Source organism: Xylocopa sonorina, chromosome 1 (assembly GCF_050948175.1).
Source record: "Xylocopa sonorina isolate GNS202 chromosome 1, iyXylSono1_principal, whole genome shotgun sequence".
Taxonomy (NCBI): domain Eukaryota; kingdom Metazoa; phylum Arthropoda; class Insecta; order Hymenoptera; family Apidae; genus Xylocopa; species Xylocopa sonorina.
In genome coordinates, this window is record NC_135193.1 from 21,260,012 (window position 1) to 21,271,058 (window position 11,047).

The window sequence follows — 11,047 nt, forward strand, 5'->3', positions numbered from 1 at the left end:
AAAAAGAGAATCTGAATGTACAAATTTTCTACGTAAAATAAGCGAAAAATGAGAATAATGTTTAACAGCTGTATAATTTCAGGTTCCTTATAACTAATTTGTTATTTACATCGGCAACGGATTTGAAATATACGTATAATTGTAGAATGGTATGTTTCGGTTGTGGGGTGAAAAATACAGATATAATTATAATGCGCGTGATGCGAAAATAAGTAACGTTAGTGCAATTAGAAGATTATGGAGGGGTGGAAGATAGGTTGGAAATTTCGGTTAACCGCATTCGTCATTCGCTTGGTGTCGGAGACGGTGCGTCGAAAGGAGCTGGTCTCCAACAAAACACAAGTTTTCTATACGTATACGTGTGTAAGAGCCTAAAGTTCTGCATGTGCACGAATTATTATTGGAAAAAGTATGGCAACGCAAGAGGAAATTGGTATTGGAGATTTAGTTCTGTTGGACGAAATCACATTAGAAAAGATAGTGGACAATTTACGAGTGAGGTAAGATTGTACTTGGACTAACGACGAACATGGTAGTAAATCAGGGAATTGGCGGGAAATTGGGAAATCTGAATTTCTGAATGATTCTTTCCTCTTTTAAGAATTATGACAGGTGTTCTGTTGTGCTTTTCGATCTTAATGCTTCGTAAATTATCCACCAAGAGGGCGTGGCTAACCGTGCATTAGCAGGTGGTTGCAATTCAATTTTTTATTTCGACTCGAACTTGACCTATAAAACGCACCATAACAAAACATAGCCCAATTTTACACTAAAATCACTAATAGAGAGCGTTAATAGAGAGCGTTTAGCCATGATTTAAATTTCGATAGACATTTTTATTTCCTTACACCTTTATATTTATAAAACATCTGTAGAACTATGATGAATGTATTTACTTAAAATTGTTATCATCTCGAACGGGAACTATAAATATGTATGTACTTGTTAAAATACGACATTCGTTTTCTAATAAATAGTGTTTAAATCTTATCAGAGGCTCTATATTCTATGAGTCATCACCTTCGGTTCGTATATACTTTACGTTACACGCTGACTATTTCTGACAATGACAGTATTTCTGTTTCTTTCATTTTAGATACGTATATACGTATGAATATAAAAATGTTTAAAATATATATTTATTTATTTCCTTGCTTCTATTTGGAATATATACCTGCACTTCTATGCGAACATAGCTTTTACATGATTCGGAAGAATAGATAATTTTAATGCATCATTGTTAACGAAAATCGGTAAAGAGATAATTCAATAGATAACATAACGTAAATTATGCTATGCATTAGTTATATGCGCAGCATTTCATAAATTGAACATGCATTCTTTTATGTAGGTATTGAAAATGTAATAGATCAATTTCAACAGATAAAAGTGATTATAAAACGGTTATCTCTGTTATGTTTACTCTTGGATCTTTTATTTTTAAAAGATAGGATATGACTTCATAATATACAGCAAACGGTAATATTCAAAATAAAAATGAAGATATTCGATAGAGCATTTCTGATAACAAATTACTTGGTTTTCAAATAAAAATTTTTTTTCGCAATAAAATACACATATACTAGAATTCTGTTAATATACGCTTTCTTTAGTATTTATATAATGCATATTTTGTTGTTTTAGATTCAATGGAGGTAGAATTTACACATACATTGGCGAAGTATGTGTCAGTGTAAATCCATATAGGACCATAAATATATATAATAATGATTATATTAATAAGTATAAAGGTAAAAGGCGTTACGTGTTCAGTTCGTTAACTAATGAGATTCATTCAATTATAATATTGGTAAAAATTATATTTCAGACAGGGAATTATTTGAAAATCCCCCACATATTTTTGCAATCGCCGATGCAGTCCATCGAGAAATGAAACAACAGCGTCGAGATACTTGTATAGTGATAAGTGGAGAATCTGGATCTGGTAAAACAGAAGCAAGTAAAATTATTATGAAATATATTGCCGCTATTACAAATACAAGTGGTCAACAAGAAATAGAAAGGTACAAGAAGCACTCACTTTTGTCTTTGAAATTTTACATATTTAACATTTAAGATAATATTTCTTTGCGTGCTAGAGTCAAGAATATTCTTATACAATCTAATTCGATATTGGAAGCCTTTGGAAATGCGAAGACGAATAGAAATGATAATTCTTCTCGATTTGGAAAGTATATGGATATAGATTTCAATTTCAAAGGGGATCCGATTGGTGGTCATGTTACTAATTATTTGTTGGAGAAATCAAGAGTTGTGTATCAACAAAATGGTGAACGTAATTTTCATTGTTTTTATCAGGTACCAGCAATAATTTTATGCCCTCTGTTTTAATGTAACATATAATATTACATTTACAAAACATTTTGTTTCAAATCAAACAGTTATTAAATGGCTGTAGCGAAGGAGAGTTGAATAAATTACGTCTAGTACGAGATCCAGCTGCATACTTTTATGTAGGTGCTGGAAATTGTAATAAAGCAAGTTCCACAGATAAAAGTGATTACAAAACAGTTATCTCTGCTATGTCTACTCTTGGATTTTCTCAAAACGAAATTCAAACGATCTGGAATATCATTGCTGGCATCTTACACTTGGTTCGTAACAATAAAAATAGTAAGAAAAGCTGAAGTTTCGTTCTATTATATTTGACATGAAGTTTTGTTAATAGGGAAACATCACTTTTAAACTTGACGATGATAAGCTTTTCATTCAGAACAAGGCTGCATTAAATGATACAGCAAATTTATTTTTCATCAGTCCGCAAGAATTAAGTACAGCTCTTACGCAAAGAGTTATCGCAGCAGGTGGAGAAGTTGTGCAAAAAGCTCATACTTCTACAGAGGCAGAATATGGTAGGGATGCTTTAGCAAAGGTAATATGTTTTTAAAAATTATTTATAATATGCGTGCAACAATTATATAAATACATTGTATACGTATAATAAATTATTTTTCAGGCCATATATGAAAGATTGTTTACTGACATTGTGTCACGTGTTAATACCGCAATTAATGTAAATAATACGGAAACCTATAAAAGGTATAGAACGGTAATTGGAGTGCTCGATATATATGGATTTGAAATTTTTGATGTAAATAGCTTTGAGCAGTTTTGTATCAATTACTGCAATGAAAAATTACAACAACTATTCATTGGTAACGAAGTCTTTCATTATATAATTTTTATGATTGTATTTACATATGTATATACTGAAAAAATAAAGTTAACATTTGGTGCTTTAGAACTGGTGCTAAAACAAGAACAAGAGGAATATAAAAAGGAAGGTATAGCTTGGCAGAATATTGATTACTTCAATAATCAGATAATTTGTGATTTGGTAGAACAACCCCACAAAGGAATTATAGCAATTATGGACGAGGCTTGCCTCAATGTTGGCAAAGTTACAGATGAAGTTAGTGTTCTTCATTTATTATTTTCTACTCAATAAAAGTATCACGATTTTATTACAACAAATCTATTTTTAGATGCTTTTGGAAGCTATGGATAAAAAATTACTTGACCATAAACATTATACTTCTCGACAATTGAAACCAATGGACAAGGAACTTCAACATAAAATTCAATTTAAAATTAGACATTATGCTGGAGATGTAATATACAATATTAATGGTTTTCTAGATAAAAATAAAGATACATTATTTCAGGATTTTAAACGTTTACTTTATAAAAGTAGTAATCCTGTAATTAGCAAAATGTGGCCTGAAGGTGCGCAAAATATCTTGAAGGTAACTAAATACGTATTAATTATATTGCTACAGATATCAATTATACTATACCGTTATATACTATGTTTTTATTACATATGTTGTGTTATTTTAGACAACAAAAAGACCATTAACAGCTGGTACACTTTTCCGTAATTCCATGATAGCTCTGGTTAAGAATTTAACAAGTAAAGAACCATTTTACGTTAGATGTATTAAACCTAACGAAGTCAAATCACCAGTTGTTTTTGACGAAGAAAGAGTGAATCATCAAGTACGATATCTAGGTCTTCTTGAAAATGTATTAGTCAGAAGAGCTGGTTTCGCTTATCGTCAACGATATGATACGTTTCTGAAACGGTAATTTTATTTTACAATCATAGTTGAATACAAATACTTTCAAAAATTGTACAATTACACGTCATTAATGAAATTCTCTTTGTTAGATACAAGATGATATCCCAATATACTTGGCCAAATTTCAGAGGTGGCAGTGACAAAGACGGTGTACGTACATTGATGGATGAAAAAAATTTTAGTAACGACGTTAAATACGGTCACACTAAAATATTTATTCGGTCGCCTCAAACACTTTTTGCATTGGAAAAGGTGTGTTAAATGTTACTTGTATCGGTGTATATCTGAAAGAATCAATTCGAAAGTTCATTTATTTCTAGGCACGTAGTGATTTAATCCCAGATATTGTAATACTGTTACAAAAACAATGGAGAGGATATCTGTGTCGTCAAAAGTACAAAAAGATGAAAGCTTCACTTATTATAATGAAACATTATCAAAAATATAAAATGTATGCTTATATCAAGGAATTAGAAAAGACATTTCGGAACGCAAAATCATTACGAGATTATGGCAAACATTTAACTTGGCCCTCTGAAAATTTCGCCGTGAGACATATGACATATACTTTAAAATTGATGTACGAAAGATGGTGGGCGTGGATGATTCTTAGACTTATACCCAGAGATGATTGGCCTCAACTGCGATTAAAGGTATTACGTGTATATTTTCATCAATTAGCATATGTAATTCATGTAATACCTTTAACTTTTTGATGTTAATACATTTAATTTCAGATGGCTGCGGGAGTAGTTTTACGTTCAAAACGACATCATTGGGGACAAGATAGACGTTGGGAAGGAAATTATCTCTCCAGACCAGATGAAAATCCTCAAAGTGATATTTTTAACTCTTCGATAAACAATCTTCGTAATACCGATCATTTTAAAACAGTTTTATTTAGTGCATTCATTAGAAAAACCAACAGGTTTGTATGAAATATACATATATCACGTGTCGAGGTATAAATTCTGTTCTAAATAAGATGTAATTACAGATTTAATAAACCAAAGGATCGTGTATTGGTAGTTACTGAGCATGCTATATATAAACTTGAAAATTCTAAATTCAAAAATATGAGAAAAGGTATGCCGATAACAGAGATAACAGGTTTAAGTGTATCACCTGGAAGAGATCAACTTATAACAATTCATTCAAATCGAGGGAATGATTTTATTATGACAATTATCGCTAAGGATGACAGAGTTGGAGAACTTGTCGGTATTCTAAGCAATAAGTACAGTCAGTGAGTATATGTTTATTGCTAACAATTGCTTTTTCTAAGTCTTTGTTCCTTGAATATGTGCAAAAAAGGTATATCTTGTACTAGATTACGAGCTGCTGATCTACATGTTACGGTGGACGTGAAATTTAAATGTATGTTAGGAAATAAAAGTAAGGTATTGCGAGTAGAGGTGCATCCTGAAGTTCAAGAGTCAACATTTAAGAAAGATGGAGACAATATTATATATGCTATTCCACCGACGATCGGTATAATTGATGGAGGTGCTAATACAAAACGTCATTCGAGGACCACGAATTAAAACGTTCACTTTTGCATTAATTTATTGCATACGTTAATAATGCTTTTACAGAAATATTTTTTTCCAAACATTTTTATTTATGTGTTTTCTTCATTTTTCTTTGAGCGCATTTTCTTCGCGATGTACAAATAATAATATTAAGAAAATTTATTAGATTTTTAAGTTAAAAGCGAATGACAATACACACATTAATCTAACAAAAGCATTTTCTAGTGAAGTACGTGAGATAAGTTATAACTACCGAATCATAAGTTATTTCTGAATAGAAAGTGCTTAATGAAATTCTTTTCTGTAAATATGTTGAAAATTGAACCCATTTAAAGTGATGGATTTCAAACTATAAAAACTAAATATGTTACTCGTGTGAATAAGTTGTACATTTTTTAATTGAAACGATACATAGAATTTAAAAGAATTTAAATAGAGTTGCATTAAGGAAGTATCATTCTTTGATACAATAGACTTGTATACTAATGTGGCATTCTACTTAAAACACTTTTAAAAATATATTTTTATGCTATCGTTAAATATTTATATATATATATATATATTATGTGAAATTTTATGAAATTTGTAAATTTGTAACATTTTTAATCATGCGTTAAAGTTATTATATAAAGTAATCTAAATTTGACAAGTTTAAACATAAATAGTAAGTAACACAACAAATTTTCTGTTAATGAATAATTTGCCATGGTTGTCACACTGGAAATGTTTTGATCATGTTAATGTTATGTCTGTATCATACGATGTTTGATGAAAGTGATATTGCAGGTTATTGAAACAAAAAAATTCAAATAATATAAAGCACATTCTAAAATGGTGCCATGTTGTTACAATGTAAACTAATATTTTTATATATTTCTATTTGTGTATAAAATATATATAATTATATCACAGCCATTATATGTAGAAATAATAAATCATTTATATTTGAAGAAAAATATTTTTTAATTTAAAATATGTATCACTAAATAAAGTAAAAGGATGCAATTTTCATTGTTTATTACATTTGTATTGTTGAAGTGTAATAGAATACATTTTTATACAAAATAATTGTATAATCTAATCAATGCGTTGGTATAGATATATATATCCCAATTCTTTTGGCGGATTTTCAGATAGTGCGACCTATAAGATAGAATTAATAGAACATTTTTATGATATTGTAACTTGTCTTAGAGTACATATTGCATACAGTAATACATACTTTGTCATCGTTGTATATTACCCATCGATCATCTTTCAAAAGATGGCACACGTAATGGCCTACCATTGTCGATGTACCCATATGTGATATAAAGCCTACTAATTTATATTCTAAGAAAAAAATAATCGCGTAGCAAATTAATTACAATTATTTTAATAAAAATACCATAAAAAAATAGTACAAAAAAACGTACGGTGACCTCCATCTGTAAGTACTTCCTCGGGATGTATTTCTTCTACTTCTATAGCATCAACTTCGGCGTGATGACAAAAAATCCAATCTGCCGCACGTTCTAAATTGTTATCAGTCGCTTTAAGAGCTTTTATTGCCTGTTCTTTTGTGAAACCCATACCCATTACCATGGCCACAGCTTCCTCGTTTACTACAAATTTATCTTTTTCTAAAATTAAATACAGATGAAATGCAAACATGGACGTTATTAAGTTTCATTTACACTGGAATTTAATAGAGTGATATATTACTTGTACTGGCGTTGATACCAGGCGGTACAAAAGGATCCGCGAAATCTGAATCCCCAATATGTTCGACTAGCCAGTTTGTGGCCGCATCTAAACCACGATTCTCTGTAAAATACAGAGCTCCTTTACAAGCCTCTGGCGGAAATCCCATATCTATCAACTGATTCAATATGACAGTATCATAAACAAATGGCAGAGGTTCGGCACCAACTGTTTCTGGTAATAGCTTCTCTTCGGGTTGCAAGCCAAAACCTCGAAGAGAACTTAAATCTAATATATCTGGCATTTCCACAGCCACGTCTAATTTAACTGGTGTCCAATCTTCTTTCATCATGAATTTTTTTAAATGAATTAATAGATAATTCGGGAAATTAGCGAGTCTAGTTGTTCTATAAAAAAATGGATGATTGTTCAATCATGTAAAACACGCATTATATATATATCGTTACTTACTTCTGTGCCGTAGTTTTTTCATTTAGAGCTGTACTATAAAATTGTTCCACTATTTCTGGTCGAGTAAACGCTTGTAAACAAGATGAAAGCTTTATGCGAGGTCTGACAAGAGCATTTGAATCCAATTTTTGTCCTTTCGCTTCAGCTTCGTTCTTTAATGCTTCATATGCTGTGACTTCATCCTGTACACAGAACACTGGATTACAGTAAAATGTAAATTTAATAAATAAATTCAAAATATTATATAAATCGTTTACCTTATTCATGGCAGCTTCTACAGGTATTGGAAGTGGTAATAAGTATTCTGGACGATAAGTATATTTTACTTTGTTAGAACGACTGCATTGATACCTTTCTTCGACTTTAAACTTAAAACAATCAGTAGGGTTCATTTGATGACCTCTGTGACGCTGTACGATCAATTTCCTGACATTAGTATTGTAACTTCGTATAAAAATGTAAAGTAGATTTTCTTTTACGTAGGATATTCCAATACCCAACAGGCCCATGTTTAAGGGAAGGTACTTGAAGCAATACCGAGCAAATTTTTCTTTCTCACCGAGTTATTAATAGAAAACGTTAACTAATCGCAAAACTCATACCATGATCGAATTAATTGTCTGTTAAATATTAGAACACCCGTATATGTGATCGAAAATATAAAATGCAATGTAATTACATCTATGATATTTATAATGTGAAGAATGAACTCTTGTGCATCTTGTTGCCGATTTGAAGAAAATCCTGAATGTCCACGTCCAACTAACGTTTTAAACATTCGTGGAGGAATACCTTGACGTGATTCGTTTTCGTTGTTTGTAGTTGGTGGAACTGAATATTTACCAGAAAGCAAACCAATTCCAAGTTTAGCCCTACAATGTTAATGTCTTATATTACACAAATCTGATACACGCAACTCATTTCATTTTTCAACTTACATTTGAACATTAAAGTCATTCGCTGGATCAGTGTAGCTCTGACAAAATATCTGTGGCGCACGCTCGACGTATCTAAAATTCACCTCCGATTATTAAATATCGATCCTATTATGAAAAAAGACAATCCTTTTTTCATTTATGTACTAAGAATCAATTTGCAAACCTTTTGATAAAATCTGGGATCACGAACAACATTTGCATGACGCTATTTAAATAACAAGAGTTCCCTAGGTTAGCAAGCCCCGTGTGCCCAGGTCCGTACAAAGGTGTTAATTTACTTGCTGTTTCTTGAAGCGCAACCCATTCGCCAAATCTTTGATTGAGATCTAATTCAAGCTCGATCATTGATTTATCAGTTTTCTCCATTTGAGTGATATTAATACCCCAATGCGCTAAATGCAACACTAAATTTGGATCTTCAACCATATCGTCTTCGTCGTATGAAAATACATCCCCCTTTCCCTCCTTAGTTATGGTTCCTAATTTCACCGCCAAAGGATAACCAGTGGCTCTATAGTGTTCAACCGCGTGATCATTTCCTCCAGTTCCATCATAGAATTTTCGTCCACAGAGAATACTGCCATCGGTTAAATTAAGCCAAAGATTTTGAGTTAAATCACATTTTTCACATTTCCAGCCACTCGGTGGTATCTTCTTTCCATTATCCAATTGTTTAAGATTTGCAGCGTGTCTAACAATTTAATAATTATATTGGCGATAATAATAAAAAGTATACTTTACGTTACATTAGTACTTTAGTTTTCGTTCTTACTTGGAAACTACTTTTATTTCTCCATCCCAGGTTCCAGCCAATGCTTCTACTTCTGCTACTTTTGCTGCAGATTCTGCCTCTAATACAGATTTAATCGCAAGTTCAACCTATACAAATTTTCCATGTAATTTGTGGTTTAGATTCTTTTTTTTTCCTTTTCGTGCATTTAACATAAAGAAACACACGAAACTTACTTCTTGGGGCAAATTATCTGCTGGATACGGTATCGTTGTGAAATTTGGTAGAATAATAATTTGGTAAGATTCGTGATAAGTATATTTTTGCTGATCCGGTGTAAATCCATCAGCTGTTCCTATCGCTAACCGAGTAATTTTCTTCTCAGGACCATCTCCTTGGTGTTTAGAAGGAATCTGCAAAGATGAATAAAAAATAAATATTATTAACGATCTGTATTCTCTTTTTTTTTAGATAACCACCTTTAAATATAATATACGACTCACCTCTTTTCTATTTCTTTTAATATGTAAAAAGACAGGATTTTCTGTTAACTCATAATAATCTTGCACGTAATCATGGCCTAATCCCAAAAACGTGGTAAGATTAACGTATAAACCGGTAGGGGTATCCTTAAACGAGAAAAGAAAAATAAATGCTATATATAATAATTGTAATTGTATTACACATCGTTTTTTGTGACATCTTACCGGAGTATCGAAAGAATACACACACTCGTCCTTGTATATTTTATCGCTCTTCTGCGGTATCCTTATTTTGGATAAATGTTTGATCAACTCCTCCATTGTAAATAAAAGGTGCGATCACTAGAAAAAAATGAGACGACCGAACAAATAGAAAACAAGTAGTTTAAGAATCGCCGGTTTACGAGAACGATAGTGTACGTGTGTATGTGTGCGTGTGGGTGTGCGTGTGCGTGTGTGTACGATTTCTGAAATGAGACGAAGGGACAGGAATATATATGTTCGACTTTTCTCGATTCTCTTTAAAAGCCAGTGGTGCTCAACAGCAATCAACAACGGAACATTTTTCTGGTTTACTTCGATATAAGATTAATGCGATCGATCATATTGGGTTGAAAAAGAAACGGTTTCTTTAGAATTGGGGCAATAAACTAGTTGTCCGCCGTTTAATTTCCCTAGATTTGAAAATGATAGGTACGTGTGTTACGAGAAGAAGCGTTCGAACCGACCGTACACTCGATTGCAATAATTTTTCTTCCCCACTAATACAAATACGCGGTAGCCGGCATTCCGCGTGAAGTATTATGAGATGCGCAAATTCTTACCACGATTCGTATCAAAATTCGTACGTACATTGTTTTTGAGTATCGCGCGGCACTTCATGCAGAACATCTGCTGGTTCGTGTTTCTGTCGGTACCAAGGAACGAATTAAAGTGATCCGTTATACATGCGCGATGTTCTGCGATATTGTCATCGATGTGAAATAAAATTTACGTACATTACGTATTTCGAGATACGATCATGTAAATTTTACCAACGAAAAATCTTCCGTTCGATTATATGTATCGGTTATTATATATTTTGTTCTAATTTATATTTCTATATTAT

General features: G+C 31.9%; 2 protein-coding genes across 2 annotated transcripts; one reads left to right on the top strand and one right to left on the bottom strand.

Moving 5' to 3' along the window:
* The first annotated feature begins 264 nt into the window (after nucleotides 1-264).
* On the top strand, nucleotides 265-6,998 carry Myo31df (Unconventional myosin ID). Its single transcript, XM_076905873.1, has 15 exons — nucleotides 265-500; nucleotides 1,645-1,751; nucleotides 1,829-2,024; nucleotides 2,100-2,319; nucleotides 2,403-2,615; nucleotides 2,690-2,893; nucleotides 2,978-3,176; nucleotides 3,264-3,433; nucleotides 3,507-3,767; nucleotides 3,862-4,106; nucleotides 4,193-4,355; nucleotides 4,424-4,756; nucleotides 4,841-5,031; nucleotides 5,101-5,349; nucleotides 5,434-6,998. The coding sequence occupies exons 1-15, from the start codon at nucleotides 412-414 to the stop codon at nucleotides 5,645-5,647; spliced, it is 3,054 nt and encodes a 1,017-aa protein (XP_076761988.1). The 5' UTR covers nucleotides 265-411; the 3' UTR covers nucleotides 5,648-6,998.
* Nucleotides 6,623-10,364, bottom strand: Usp5 (ubiquitin specific protease 5). Its single transcript, XM_076905898.1, has 13 exons — nucleotides 10,165-10,364; nucleotides 9,961-10,086; nucleotides 9,694-9,870; nucleotides 9,500-9,606; nucleotides 8,891-9,418; nucleotides 8,728-8,799; nucleotides 8,469-8,661; nucleotides 8,047-8,199; nucleotides 7,790-7,971; nucleotides 7,340-7,725; nucleotides 7,051-7,257; nucleotides 6,858-6,967; nucleotides 6,623-6,778 (listed from the first exon to the last, which is right to left on the bottom strand). Exons 1-13 carry the CDS (start codon nucleotides 10,258-10,260, stop codon nucleotides 6,713-6,715), a joined length of 2,403 nt encoding a protein of 800 aa, XP_076762013.1. The 5' UTR covers nucleotides 10,261-10,364; the 3' UTR covers nucleotides 6,623-6,712.
* Between the last annotated feature and the right edge of the window lie 683 nt (nucleotides 10,365-11,047).

Bases quoted from the DNA above. Each gene is read 5' to 3' on its own strand.
- Myo31df (XM_076905873.1), top strand. From the start codon at position 412: ATGGCAACGCAAGAGGAAATTGGTATTGGAGATTTAGTTCTGTTGGAC. The intron at 4,107-4,192 runs GTAATTTTATTT...TCTCTTTGTTAG, and splicing joins TATGATACGTTTCTGAAACG to ATACAAGATGATATCCCAAT. The intron at 4,757-4,840 runs GTATTACGTGTA...ATTTAATTTCAG, and splicing joins GGCCTCAACTGCGATTAAAG to ATGGCTGCGGGAGTAGTTTT.
- Usp5 (XM_076905898.1), bottom strand. From the start codon at position 10,260: ATGGAGGAGTTGATCAAACATTTATCCAAAATAAGGATACCGCAGAAG. The intron at 8,200-8,468 runs GTAATTACATTG...TTGATCGTACAG, and splicing joins ACATTATAAATATCATAGAT to CGTCACAGAGGTCATCAAAT. The intron at 7,726-7,789 runs GTAAGTAACGAT...ATTTTTTTATAG, and splicing joins GAAAAAACTACGGCACAGAA to AACAACTAGACTCGCTAATT.